The sequence below is a fragment of the Gigantopelta aegis genome, chromosome 10 (assembly GCF_016097555.1).
Source record: "Gigantopelta aegis isolate Gae_Host chromosome 10, Gae_host_genome, whole genome shotgun sequence".
Lineage (NCBI taxonomy): Eukaryota > Metazoa > Mollusca > Gastropoda > Neomphalida > Peltospiridae > Gigantopelta > Gigantopelta aegis.
In genome coordinates, this window is record NC_054708.1 from 51,811,321 (window position 1) to 51,827,016 (window position 15,696).

A 15,696-nucleotide genomic window follows, 5' to 3' on the forward strand; every position below is an offset into this window, starting at 1 on the left:
GTTTTATGTGTATGTACCCCAATTGAATTAAATGTAATGTATGGTATTCATTAGTGGTGTAACAATACATCAAACTATCGATATGTTACGATAGTCAGTGCATCAATAGTTAATTAAACTATCGATAACTATTGCAATTGTTTGTTCAACTGTTGATAGTTTCGATAGTGTGCACAGTGAAATCCTTTGATCTGGTGGAGTAAATATTATCACAGATATCCATTGTTATACATCATTGCAAAGAAGTACCCCTGCATCCCTGCTATGTTGGTGCCCTCAGAAAGTGTTTTCAACAGCCGGCAATATTGTCACTGTATGAAGCGATTGCAGTTAAAGTCAAAACATGTGGACAAGTTAACTTTGTAGGAATGTTTTACAGATCTGCTAAGAAGTAATTTGATGGAACAGCACGTTGAAGAATTGGAACGCCTGAAAAAATCCCACCAAGCTGAACTTCAAACAGCCAGAATGGAACTGCAGAGAGCTGTGGAAATTTCGAAACAAAGGGTAAACTGACTGAATAAGGAAACCCCTTCATGTAAATTTGCTGGAGAATGATTGGTATTAAATCAAATTAAGTCAATGAAATTTATATCACTGGGATTATATCATTAATGAAAACATAATAATAGAACAACTAATTACCATTTGTGATTAGTGGGGAAGAACAGTGAATACAAGATTACAGACATGAAAAATACCCTCTCCTCCTGCCCCCCCCCCCCCCCCCCCCAAACTTAGATTATGGGAAGCTGTTAACGATATTAACATACTGATACCATATAAGTTCACATAATAAGGGGAGCTAAAAATGACTCTCCTTGAACTAATCTCAGTGGAGTGTTAGAGAGCGAGAGTGTTAGCTCTCCTTCAATGGCGAGGTCTGAGATTAATGATCACATATTAATAAATACTTGAGTAATGTCAAATACATCAAAATACTTGTCCTTGTGAGACACGAAATGATTGTTTCTTATTAAATTAAAAATATTAATTAATATTTTCCCAGAATTCTGTATTTTAGTGCACCACAAACACTGTTCCTGCTTTTGTTCTTTTGATGAAAAGATCACAATAACCACCCTACTTTTCAAGTTTCCAAATGTGTTGTTCGAGATCATTTTTAATCTATCTTACCAGAGCTTAGTTTCTTCTTCTTCTCGTTCTTCGTTAGTCAAATCATCACACCAGTCATTCCCACAAAATAGGCGGTGTTCATTAGTTCAGTGACTGTTCCATGCAGTTTTGTGGCGAGTGTTGTTGTGTTTGGCCATATTAATTGTCTGGATGTGTTGTGTAGGCTTCAGTGTTGTAGGGTATGTTTGAGTGTTTCAGCTTAGTTTAATAGTAATGGCTGCAGTTGTTTATTATATTTTTTAAGTGCTTGCCTCATAGGATCGAACCCCCTAAGTGGACCCATTTTCTGATTGGTTTTTTTTCCCCTATCCTAACCAGTGCTCCACAACAGGTATATTAAAGGTTGTGGTATGTTCTGTCCTGTCTTCGGGAAAGTGCCTATAAAATATTTTGTTAATGGAAAATTGTTATGGGTTTCCTCTAAGACTTTGTGTCAAAAACTACCAAATGTGTGACGTAATAGTAGCCGATGATTAATAAATCAATGAGCTCTAGTGGTGTCGTTAAACAGAACAAACTTTAACTTTATTATTTTTTGTGACTAAGTGGAAATGTTATTTACATCACAGGACAAAGATCATCAGATGAGAGCAGAGGAACTGCAAGGGGAGATCACTCATCGAGAACGACACATCAGAAATCTTGAGGACGACCTGAAGAGTCTGAAAGCAGACTTGGCCAAACTGAACAGGGAGATAGATATAAAAGGCAAAGAAATACTCAGGATTCGCAGCGAGGCAACAAACCAGCTTAAGTTAGTCTTTCTTTTTGTTGTTGGGGTTTTTGTGATTTTTTAATTCATCAGTTTACAGTTAATGTTTGTCTCAGTGGCCTACCTCGGTGGTGTCGTGGTTAAGCCATCGGACATAAGGCTGGTAGGTACAGGATTCGCAGCATGGTACCGGCTCCCACCGAGAGCGAGTTTTAACGACTTGGTAGGTAGGTGTACGGTCACTACACCCTCTTCTCTCACTAACCACTAACAACTAACAATTAACCCTCTGTCCTGGACAGACAGCTCAGATAGCTGAGGTGTATGTGCCCAGGACAGTTTGCTTAAACCTTAATTGGATATAAGCACGAAAATAAGTTGGAATGAAATGAAATAGTTAATATTTGTCTCAGTTGAAGAATATTGTGTTAGTAACTTTAGTTTGGCTCCACTTAGGAAAGAGTTTTGGCAATAGCATAAATGTATTGTTGTACATGCATCCTTAAGTTTAAATAAAAAGTAATCAGTTATTTTTTTTATTTTTTTTTTAAAAACAAACAAAAGCATATACTACAATGTAGTTCAGCATTATATCTGTTTTCAGTTGATTACAGACCTCAACCTGAAAAGAATAGAGAGGAGTGATTAATTGTTCCCCATACTTAGATTATGGGGAGCCATTTAAGATATCATAGTGATCTTTCTGGTATTTTCTTTAAAATATCTGCAGTATCACCTACATGTATAATAAATGACAGACACTAAAACCGGAAATCCTGGAGTAAAACATTAAACAATGAGGTGGTCAGGCTTTCTGTCAGAAAATAATTTCAGCGTACATAATAAAACAAAACAGATCATAAGCTCCCCTTCTAGGTGGTTACAAGATTGAAATCTTTAAAAACTGGATATTATTTCATGTACTTTTAAAAAATTTAAACAGCAGTTCTCTTACTGTAATCTATTTTTAAATTATGAAAATGTATTCATTAATTTCTAAGATTTTACCCATCGTACCTTCTGGCAGAAACCCTGGTAGTGTGCTTATGTAAACAAAACCCCACACAAAATGTTGTGTTTTCAGGTTACGAGAAGAGCACTGGAGCAAGGAGACGAGGCTGGCGCTGGAAAACTTGTCTGCTGACCACATGCGCGACACACAGGACATGGTGAACCAGTTCAACGCTGCGCAGTCTGTACTGAAGGACAAAATCTCCGAGCTACAGATACAGTGAGCAGACTCCTACCTACTTTATAAAAAAAAACTTTAAAAAAATAATAATAATAATTAAACACAGCTTAAAAATTAATAAATGAATGTTATAAAACATAACAAACTTTAACTTGATGGGTCGTATTATGGTATGACGTCCGTCCATACGTACATCCATCTGTCCGTATATCCATCTGTTAACTTTTTCTTGTTCAGACCATATCTTGAATACAGATGCATACAGGACCATCAAACCACACGTAGGAACAACTTGGGATGGTGGTTGGTCCAAAACAAACTGTTCATCCATCCCATTGCAAACTCCTGATTGGCATATCATGTACCTCACGGGTACTCTTGTTAAGTCTTTATTTTCATAGATTTTTCTAATATATGCTGATAATAAGCTTTTATCCTATAACTTACCTATGATATCCATGTCATAAACCCATGTGATAATTTTAGTGTATTAACCCGGTTAATAATGGTATGCAAATTTGCAAGGTCTCTAGGTAATGTGTTGCTGTGGATGGGTCATTTGCTTACAAACCAACAAGACCTGTGTACCTGAGTATAATGTTTTCAAAGATTTAGTTAAAATGTGTGACGTCAAACTAATTTGTGCTAATCGTGATGACGTCATATTACCGATGGCTGCGGCGTTAGTACTGCGATTTACTAAAAATTTAATTATAGTGTTATTTTAGAAGTGTTATAGGATAAATAGAATTCGCTACTCATGTTTTTTAATATGTAAAATATCAACCTCGTCTAGTTAATTAACATAAGACTCGGTTGATATTTTCCATATTAAAAAATACTTGTGACGAATCCTCTATGTATGTACTGAGTATTTATTCTCTGAATATGAAACTGAAGATATTAAGTTATGCATCTGTTAGTAAAACATTATAGACTGCAGTAACAGAAGAATGTTTATTTCTGTAGGCTACATCATACATATATTCAGATTTAATTTTATAATTTTGATACATTTCTACATATTTCATTTCAACTTGACCTGACCTCTAACTAATGGCATTTTCCCCTATTACATTAGAATGGTCCAAACATCCCAACAGCCAGTGAAGTGGCTTAAAATCTTATGTTTTGCATTGTGTGCCTTGTTGGTATTCCACTTTATTTTATTTTTGGTACAATTGTTCAACTCGAAAAATTATAAATTCCCGATGTGTTATGTTGTGTGTATTTTCTCTCAGACTGGATGAGGCAGAAGAGAGATATGACAACAGAGATTCACGCCCCGAGGACCTGGAACTCATAGAACAGCTACGAGATGCCATCCAGGAACGCGAAATGAGAATCAAGGAAATCATTGTGAGTTGCAGCTTGCTATTTTCTAGTCCCGTGCACATAAAAGTTTAAGAGTTGAGACTCAAGATTCTAATAGCTAGTGTCTGAGACTTTAACATTATGGCACAAAGGTCGATGATAGTCACCTTTCGCACCCTTGTTTTGGCTTCATACACAATCAATAAAACATATCCAATGGTAATTTTTTTTTATATGATACATTGACAAAAGGTACTTTTTATTTCTTCATTTGTTAAAACTTAATATTTTGTCCAGAATTATGAAAAATTAAAATATACCGATCTGTAAACAGCGTTGTCTGCTTGTTATAGAATTTTGACAGGGGTCAAGGTTAGTAGACCAGTTTTTATTTTAATGTGGCGAAGCATTGTAACAGTATAACTAATTTTGAACTTGAATGACGTCAGTATTTCAATGAAATCACTTTGCATCTCACAATAACCATAAACTGGGAACATGACATTTCTGTTTTTAGAACGCTGGAAAAATTCCAATGCAAAATTGCCATTGAAATGTTTTTGTTTGAACATTACTAATGCACCTGAATGTGTTTGAAGAAAATCTGGTGATTAAAAAATTGTACCTTTTATAAAATATGGATTTCAAGTGAAATTGCGGTAAGATATTTATATTTATTGTGTACAAGGGTGCGAAGAGTGGCTGTCATCAACGTTAGTACATAATATGTATCTCTGTTTCTGATTTTGTTGTGGATACATCCCTATAACTTGTTATTCCTGTTAGTGGTACATGTGTGCCTCTGTTTCTGATTTTGTTGTGGATACATCCCTATAACTTGTTATTCCTGTTAGTGGTACATGTGTGCCTCTGTTTCTGATTTTGTTGTGGATACATCCCTATAACTTGTTATTCCTGTTAGTGGTACACGTGTGCCTCTGTTTCTGATTTTGTTGTGGGTACATCCCTATAACTTGTTATTCCTGTTAGTGGTACACGTGTGCCTCTGTTTCTGATTTTGTTGTGGGTACATCCCTATAACTTGTTATTCCTGTTAGTGGTACACGTGTGCCTCTGTTTCTGATTTTGTTGTGGGTACATCCCTATAACTTGTTATTCCTGTTAGTGGTACACGTGTGCCTCTGTTTCTGATTTTGTTGTGGGTACATCCCTATAACTTGTTATTCCTGTTAGTGGTACACGTGTGCCTCTGTTTCTGATTTTGTTGTGGGTACATCCCTATAACTTGTTATTCCTGTTAGTGGTACACGTGTGCCTCTGTTTCTGATTTTGTTGTGGGTACATCCCTATAACTTGTTATTCCTGTTAGTGGTACATGTGTGCCTCTGTTTCTGATTTTGTTGTGGATACATCCCTATAACTTGTTATTCCTGTTAGTGGTACATGTGTGCCTCTGTTTCTGATTTTGTTGTGGATACATCCCTATAACTTGTTATTCCTGTTAGTGGTACACGTGTGCCTATGTTTCTGATTTTGTTGTGGGTACATCCCTATAACTTGTTATTCCTGTTAGTGGTACATGTGTGCCTCTGTTTCTGATTTTGTTGTGGATACATCCCTATAACTTGTTATTCCTGTTAGTGGTACATGTGTGCCTCTGTTTCTGATTTTGTTGTGGATACATCCCTATAACTTGTTGTTTCTGTCACTAGTACATGTGTGCCTCTGTTTCTGATTTGTTGTGGGTACATCCTTATAACTTGTTTCTGTCACTAGTACATGTGTGCCTCTGTTTCTGATTTTGTTGTGGGTACATCCCTATAACTTGTTGTTTCTGTCACTAGTACATGTGTGCCTCTGTTTCTGATTTGTTGTGGGTACATCCTTATAACTTGTTGTTTCTGTCACTAGTACATGTGTGCCTCTGTTTCTGATTTGTTGTGGTACATCCCTATAACTTGTTCTTTCTGTCACTAGTACATGTGTGCCTCTGTTTCTGATTTGTTGTGGATACATCCCTATAACTTGTTATTCCTGTTAGTGGTACATGTGTGCCTCTGTTTCTGATTTGTTGTGGGTACATCCCTATAACTTGTTATTCCTGTTAGTGGTACATGTGTGCCTCTGTTTCTGATTTTGTTGTGGATACATCCCTATAACTTGTTATTCCTGTTAGTGGTACATGTGTGCCTCTGTTTCTGATTTGTTGTGGGTACATCCCTATAACTTGTTATTCCTGTTAGTGGTACATGTGTGCCTCTGTTTCTGATTTTGTTGTGGATACATCCCTATAACTTGTTATTCCTGTTAGTGGTACATGTGTGCCTCTGTTTCTGATTTTGTTGTGGATACATCCCTATAACTTGTTATTCCTGTTAGTGGTACATGTGTGCCTCTGTTTCTGATTTTGTTGTGGATACATCCCTATAACTTGTTATTTCTGTTAGTGGTACATGTGTGCCTCTGTTTCTGATTTGTTGTGGATACATCCCTATAACTTGTTATTCCTGTTAGTGGTACACGTGTGCCTCTGTTTCTGATTTTGTTGTGGATACATCCCTATAACTTGTTATTCCTGTTAGTGGTACACGTGTGCCTCTGTTTCTGATTTGTTGTGGATACATCCCTATAACTTGTTATTCCTGTTAGTGGTACATGTGTGCCTCTGTTTCTGATTTTGTTGTGGATACATCCCTATAACTTGTTATTCCTGTTAGTGGTACACGTGTGCCTCTGTTTCTGATTTTGTTGTGGATACATCCCTATAACTTGTTATTCCTGTTAGTGGTACACGTGTGCCTCTGTTTCTGATTTGTTGTGGATACATCCCTATAACTTGTTATTCCTGTTAGTGGTACATGTGTGCCTCTGTTTCTGATTTTGTTGTGGATACATCCCTATAACTTGTTATTCCTGTTAGTGGTACACGTGTGCCTCTGTTTCTGATTTTGTTGTGGATACATCCCTATACACTTGTGTATACATCCCTATAACTGTTATTCCTGTTAGTGGTACACGTGTGCCTCTGTTTCTGATTTGTTGTGGATACATCCCTATAACTTGTTATTCCTGTTAGTGGTACATGTGTGCCTCTGTTTCTGATTTTGTTGTGGATACATCCCTATAACTTGTTATTCCTGTTAGTGGTACATGTGTGCCTCTGTTTCTGATTTTGTTGTGGATACATCCCTATAACTTGTTATTCCTGTTAGTGGTACACGTGTGCCTCTGTTTCTGATTTGTTGTGGATACATCCCTATAACTTGTTATTCCTGTTAGTGGTACACGTGTGCCTCTGTTTCTGATTTTGTTGTGGATACATCCCTATAACTTGTTATTCCTGTTAGTGGTACACGTGTGCCTCTGTTTCTGATTTGTGTGCCTCTGTATTCCTGTTAGTGACGTGTGCCTCTGTTTTGATTTTGTTGTGGTACATCCCTATAACTGTCACTGTTGTTGCCTCTGTTATTTGTTGTGGTACACTTGTGTGCCTCTGTTTCTGATTTGTTGTGGGTACATCCCTATAACTTGTTATTTCTGTTAGTGGTACATGTGTGCCTCTGTTTCTGATTTGTTGTGGGTACAATCTTATAACTTGTTGTTTCTGTCACTAGTACATGTGTGCCTCTGTTTCTGGTTTGTTGTGGGTACATCCTTATAACTTGTTGTTTCTGTCACTAGTACATGTGTGCCTCTGTTTCTGATTTGTTGTGGTACATCCCTATAACTTGTTGTTTCTGTCACTAGTACATGTGTGCCTCTGTTTCTGATTTGTTGTGGGTACATCCCTATAACTTGTTGTTTCTGTCACTAGTACATGTGTGCCTCTGTTTCTGATTTGTTGTGGTACATCCTTATAACTTGTTGTTTCTGTCACTAGTACATGTGTGCCTTTGTTCCAGGATGAAAAACGTTTCTACCAGCTGGAACTGGTGAACCGGGAGACAAACTTCAACAAGGTTTTCAACTCCAGTCCAAACGTTGGGGTGCTCAACCCACTGACATTCAACAACAAGGTACATAAATAGTAACCTAATCAGACTATTTGTATAACATGCAACAAGGTATAGAATAGTTACATAATGAGACTCTTTGTAGAACATTCAACAAATAGGTAAGTTAATAGGTAGATAATGAGACTTTGTAGAACGTTCAACAACAAAGTATGTAAATAGTTACATTATCAGACTCTTTGTAGAACATTCAACAATGTAGTAAATAGTTACATTATCAGACTCTTATAGAACATTCAGCAAGGTACATAAATAGTTACATAATCAGACTCTGTGTGGAACCTATTGACAGTGTTTGACATTAGGCAGTTGCAAGATGTTTTAGTAAATGTCAGATTAACAACATGTTCAACTGTGCAATAAAAGAACAAGATATATACCTCAAGGGCACTGTACAAGGATCTTCCAAATATAACCTGGAATGCTGCAAATGAACAAAATTTGTATTGTGTTCAAGACAGAATTTATATAGTGTCCATGATAAATTCTTATACAAAGTGTGCTTATCAGATTCTTGCCCATATTAGTAGCATTTATTCTGAAATAAAGAAATAAAGGAACTCTTGGTATTTTAGACCAAATTGAATTCACTGTTATATTTGTATAAAATAAACAGATATGATGTGAGATCAAATGTTAGTAATGTGAGATTGACTGCCAATAACATTTAACTTCCTGAACACTATGGCTGAAGGTTTTGGTTGCATTCATTCTTTGCTGTATTACTAGTCTGGGCCCCGTTTTACGAAGCGATCTTAGTGTTAAGATCACCTTATTGTGTGTATCTACCTTATGCACTAAAGGTGATCATAGTGCTAAATTCGCTTCGTAAAACAGGCCCCCATATCCATTGCATCAGTATACTTAAAGAATGGCAATTTTGCTAAAGTCTTGAGCAAGGAACTTTACATTTTTAACGACATAAATATGTGAAGACTTCATTTCCAGAAGGCAATACCTATACAGTATTTTCCAAAGCTTGGAGTTCGCTGTGAAGGTATACTAATGTTAGTACAACTCAGCAATACAACAATAGTTTCTATCAAAAGGTGATCTATGCCACTTGAGCAGAATCTTAAAACTGTGCTTTGTGTGATGTATGCTGTCATGTGGCAGTAAAATCACTTTTTTCTCAAAATGACATAATGGATAATATCACATTTTAGAAGTGAGCTGTTCATATAAGATTTGTGATAATTTGTTTCAGAAAAAGAGAGGCGACAAGACTCCAAAGAAACACTTCAGTGCCCCGAGTCTGAACACTGGCGGGTTTCCCCAAAGACTCGACCCGTTACCTGGTTCCCCACTCCACGACGAGCGGTTCAACCCCACGAAGCCTCTTCCTCAACCAGTCTTCAGCAAGAAGTTCATCAAATGATGACTGCTGGCTTGGTTTAGGTCATCTTAAAAACACATGGTGTGACTGTGTAATACAAGGAGACAATGTTTCAGAGTGGTACATTGAAGTAATGTGTGTAACAGTGTAGTAACAAAAAAACAATGTTTCAGAGTGGTACATTGAAGTAATGTGTGCAACAATGTATGGTATGAATGTCTGAATGATGTCTTCCTGAAATCAAATGATGATTCAAGCCCTTCAATCTATGTCACAGCATATGGACTGACTCACAGGGACTTCCTGTTGCTGAATATTAGTTCAGTTATATCATTGACACATTAAAGAATTTTCAAAAGGCAGGGGACAATATTTCTAAATTTTAGGTAACTAAACGTTTATTAAAATGTTTACCTAGGAAACCAATTGTCTGGCTAGGTGAATTATATTTCTGTAACCAGTGAGTTACCTAATCCTAACACACTTATATTATGGTTCTGTGCTACAATGACTTTCATTGTGTATTTTAAACATGGAATACTTGAATGAATATATCAGTTCACCACATAACCCATTGGCCATTGATATAAATTCGAAGTGGTGAAACATGTATCATTATGTGTGGGTTTCACTGGTTTTATGACTTGCTCCAGTGATTTCAAACACTCCAGTGGGAACTTTCAACAACAGTTATGTCACACTAACACAGCTATCAGTGCTTTAAAATACTGGGGCATTTTATAACTAACTTTAAACACAAACATGAAATAATATATTTTAAAATTCAGCAAAATGGAAGCAAATGTTTGATATCTGGATGAGGCCATGCACTGTGACATAGCTTTGAGACCCATGTCTGTCCGTGTGTGGATGTTGAAAAACATCAACATGTTTACAGTTTCGAGTTGATGCACACCAGTTGAAAAACATCAACATGTTTCCAATTTCGAGTTGATACATGTATACACCAGTGGAAAAACAAACATGTTTATAATTTCGAGTTGGTGCACACCAGTTGAAAAACATCAACATGTTTACAATTTCGAGTTTTATGTACACCAGTTGAATAACATCAACATGTTTACATTTTTTAGTTGATGCACACAAGTTGAAAAACAAACATGTTTACAATTTCGAGTTGATGTACACCAGTTGAAAAACATCAACATGTTCACAGTTTCGAGTTGATGTACAGATTTGAAATATTCAACACATTTACATAGATTTGAGTAGATGTACATGGTTGAAATACATTGACACGTTTACACAGATTCAAGTTGATGTACATGATTAAAAAACATGTTTACACACGTACGATATACATGGTTGAAATACATCAACATATCTGATGTACACTGTTGAAAAACATCAACACAGTTTTCTCTTAACACTGATGGTAAATATGCTTTAGCGTTGACTGCTTGCCAAAAAGTTTTTTTTAAAATTTATTTCACACTGCTGTGTCAAAAATGTTATTTTGTTTCCATTTATTTGCATGCTTTTGTGTCCAAGTGTGCACTCAGTTCTGGGTTGGAGCATGTACTAGGGTTCAAACCGAGCACCAGCCAACCTTGAAGCCGTTGATTTTACAAAGTCTGTCAAAAAGTGGATGAGGTTCTTACAAACTGTTATCTGTCAGTTCCACCACTGTCACTGACATTCATCTTTAAAAAAGTATTATCATTATTGACGTCAAGTAGCACAAACATTTGAAATGGTGATTCCCTTTGCATGTTTGTTTTGTAAGTATACAAGAAAATCTTATGTCAAATGTCATTTTAAACAAATCGGTTACCAGCCGTTTAGCAAGGAGTCAAACGATATATTTAGGCAGAGAGTAATGCCAGCATATGCTTTTGAACTGAGAAATAACTTGGCGAAAAACTTTCCATGCAATATCAACATGTTTTGGGGGTGGGGTTTTTTTTTTTTTATGTAGGCTTTTTTGGAAGGGGAGGAAGGTAGCAAACAAAAAGAGTATGCTTTGTACACTAGCATATACATGCTTCTTGCAACCCATTTTGTACTTAAATTCTCATTTCTGCGTAAGTTCTCTGCATTAGGATTAAAAAGTATTGCTGTAAGAGCATTAGTTAGAAGAAGTGATTTAAGCTTTAGTTTAGTTTTGTTACACTAAATATTCTTCATATCAAAAGTAAGCATTCTTTAACAAATTTCAAAACAGTCCGTTTTAGCCGTAACAGGTTATCACATTCCTAGCTGATATGAAATGTTTTACTTTTACATCAGTGTCTACATTTTAATTGTACTATTTTTTTTATCTTTACATCAAATGCATTTTAATTTTTATTTTAAATTCTACATTGATTTATTTTTAACCTGTGTGTACATTCTTGGTTGAACATATCTTTTATTTTATTTATTAATTCCGCTTACAGCTGTACAATGTGCCTTGACATTATTTTGTTTCATACTTGAATCATTGTAAGGCATTTATGATATGACTTGTACCTGTTCCCTGTGTTTTGATTATTATTTTGGGGACTTTATTTTATTTTTCTCTATCTTTTCATTTCTAGTATGTTAAGTGGGGGAGGGAGGTGTTTTAAATTCGGGAAATTTGCTTATTTTCGAAGCAAATTCAAATTAAGTTAAATATAACGATTGGTTTTCCATGTATTTTATCCATAGCTGAAGTAATGCTGTTCTTGGTATAATTAATATGTAATTCTTCTACATCCAACTAGTTTTAATAATCTTGTGTGTTTTTATTATCAGCAGGGGCGGGATGTAGCCCAGTGGTAAAGCACCTGCTCGATATGCGGTCAGTTTGGGATCGATCCACATCAGTGGGCTCATTAGTCTCTTTCTCGTTCCAGCCAGTGCACCACGACTGGTATATCAAAGGTCATGATATGTGCTATCCTGTCTGTGGGATGGTGCATATAAAAGATCCCTTGCTACTAATGGAAAAATGTAGCGGATTTCCACTTTAAGACTATATGTCAAAATTACCCAAATTAAGGTTTGACATCCAATAGCCGATGATTAATAAATCAATGTGCTCTAGTGGTGTTGTTAAAGAAAACAAACTTTTAATTATCAGCAGATGTGATCACCTGCCTTGAATCAATGTACATGTACAAGCCAGGGTAGAAACACCAGATGTAGGTATCACTTTCAGTGGCGGCAGCAGCCTCTGCATCAACTTTTGCGGTTAGCTTAATATAAAACATTCTACGTTTAGCTTTAGCTCCATATCAATCCTAAATCAATGAAACTTGGTTTATAGTTGCACCTTTGGATGTTCAGTTGAATGTTTGTTTTCAACAAAAAAAACATTAATTTATAAAATTAATTTCTTCTAAGTAATAAAAATATTTTTAAAACTAGATTGATCATGAAACAGATATATATGCAATATACATTCTAATTCTCAGTTGTGCCTTAAACATGAATAACATATTTTATAACGAGTGATACAATATGTTTCTTATGATATTAATAAAATGAGGGGGGTGGGGTTGGGTGGTGGAAGGGTTAATTAATTTCTGTAAACATTAGCCTTTTGTTTTACCATATGTATTATTCTGTCAATTTATTGTTAAAAATGTTTTATGATGAACAAAACCATTTATTCTTGTCATTGTACTTCCTGATGCTGGTCCATTTTGCAAGTGGTTTTTAAAATACTGTCCCTGATTTTACTACTGGTATTTAAGTGTGATTGTAAGTGATTCAATAGACGTGTGTATGATTGACCTGCATGTAGGGTTATTCACTAGTAATTATAGATACTTTTATTCAGAATGAGATTGTCTTTAGGACAACAGTCTGATTGTATCATTTATAGTCTGTAAATGGTGTAGTGTCTTAAAATTAAGGTTTAAAATCAGCAAAAAATGTCCTTGTCTTCTGTATATATTATATCTACTATCTATTGAGTGAAATTTCTGTGTGTTCACTTGGCAAATTCAGGCTTATTGTCGGAATTTTTAGAAAAGAGTGCTTTGGTTTGAAAATGTCCTAAACACTGTTGGGCTGTACTTTTTGAAGTTTTGCAGATCTATGTATGATATTGTATTCAGTGGTTTTTGTACGAGGTGTGAATGAATGACCTATGTCTCTATTGTGTCTATATAATATATTAATGGTAGTTAATATTTTTTACTCTGTAGAACCCCATATCTGTGATATCTTCCTCAGTATTATTATTTCTGTTTTACTGTTTTCAGTGTTGATAAGAATCCGTCCACTGCAAGTTTTCAAAACCATATTTATGTTTTATTTTGTACACTATTTACATGGGGTTTTTTGAGAGAAAAATCATTGTGAATGTCAAAATTTGTTATTCATTCTGTACGTGTACTTGCATGAAATCAAACTATTTGGTATGTTTGTTTTTGTTTTATCCATTTTGTTCTTAAGTTTTGTCGTCAGTGCTCTGTTAAATTGAATCTTTTTTCCTTAGCCACTGTACCCTGTAACTTCTATGCAATCCCACATGTTAGCTGTATGTAGCATTGCTAATCCATTACTGGCAGGGTTTCTGCCAGAGGGTAAAAGGGGTATGGCATCATACCCACATTTTTTGGCAGATGTTTTTTTTTAAATTATCATTTTGACAAAATTAATTACTCTTATCATTACTTCATGATTTTCTTAACCTTAACCCTAAACTTAACCCATTTTCTTTCTTGAGGACCCCCCCCCCCCCCCCAAATACCTCCTGTTGACTGTGGTTGCATTCAAATCCATAGCACCATACCCAAAAATTTCTTTCTGTCAGAAACACTGAGTGGGTGTATACATTCATCCACCAAGAATTGGAAATTGGTCTAAACCATTTGTGGGTTACGCAAAAACAAAGTCAGTTAACCAATTTTTTTTTTTTTTTTTTTTTTTTTATTTATTAATTGTCATGACTTGTTAATGATGCTCTAAATTTAATGTGCTAATAAAACACAAAGGGGTTACACAAAACTAAACTTGTGCTAGCAATTTCCAAAACATCTGCGAAAGTTGAAATAGACCATTGATGCATTAGGGCCTAATTGAGAGCATGATTAATTTACAGGATGAATGATGTAACGCACCAGAATTATATTCAAGTCACAGGTTGAGTTTTTATGTGAACTTTATTCGGTTGTTAATGACTGCAGCTTTGTTTCTCCGTACCTCTGGTCGGAGTAGTGTTTAACTACCGGGTTTTATGACGTAATCAGATGATCACAGGGTCAAATTCCTTGCGGGTGGATTCAGGACTGACGATGCTTGTTTAATCTATGTCCATATATAATTATTATCATATGTTGTGTAAATAAAAAATAATATTTATTGTAATTTGTGTTTGTTATTTCGTATGTCTGATCTTTGAAATTACTCTTTCAATGGCGGTGACGGTCAGTGTCAACTTTTGTATTTAGCTCCAATGATACGTTTTAACAAATCCATTTCTTATCAATTATCAAAGTCTTATACTAGTATTCACATTTTATTGCTTTATAAGAATATTTTCAGCAGCCCATAAGTCATTGCTTTGTCATAGGAGGTCAAAATTGCCGCCATTTTTTGACAGGTGTACTGACAACATAACATTGGTTCAACATTATTAACGTTTGGAGGGGGGGGGGGGGGGGTATTATTATTTATCATTTGTTAAAAGTATGATTTTTTGGAGCCCAATATGTAAATGTGGGACAGGACTTAAGATCGTCATAACATTACATTATCTGCATAATTCTGCCAGAGGGTAAAACGGGTAAGACGCCATACTCGAATAAATTTACAGATTTTTTTTTTTTTTTAAGTTAACTTTTTGACAAAATTAATTACTCTTATCATTACTGTATGATTTTCTTAACCCTAAGCCTAAACGTAACCCATTTCCACCATACCCTCTGTTGACTCTGGTTGCATTAAATTCCATAGTGGGGCGGGACGTAGCCCAGTGGTAAAGCGTTCACTTGATGCGCGGTCGGCCCATTGGGATATTTCTCGCCCCAGCCAGTGCACCACGACTGGCATATCAAAGGCTGTGGTATGTGTTATACTATCTGTGGAATGGTTT

The 15,696-nt window shown here is 35.7% G+C and overlaps 1 protein-coding gene across 1 annotated transcript in view; it reads left to right on the forward strand.

Annotated features, from left to right (window-relative positions):
* The window catches only part of LOC121382690 (protein FAM184A-like), a 78,214-nt gene extending 65,705 nt beyond the window's left edge, over positions 1 to 12,509 (forward strand). Inside the window, exons 12-17 of the mRNA XM_041512231.1 lie at positions 380 to 507; positions 1,707 to 1,891; positions 2,934 to 3,080; positions 4,283 to 4,400; positions 8,219 to 8,332; positions 9,537 to 12,509. Of these exons, the coding sequence (XP_041368165.1) occupies positions 380 to 507; positions 1,707 to 1,891; positions 2,934 to 3,080; positions 4,283 to 4,400; positions 8,219 to 8,332; positions 9,537 to 9,707 (863 nt within the window). The 3' untranslated portion in view covers positions 9,708 to 12,509. The remainder of the gene's footprint in view (positions 1 to 379; positions 508 to 1,706; positions 1,892 to 2,933; positions 3,081 to 4,282; positions 4,401 to 8,218; positions 8,333 to 9,536) is intronic.
* Positions 12,510 to 15,696: the final 3,187 nt, after the last annotated feature.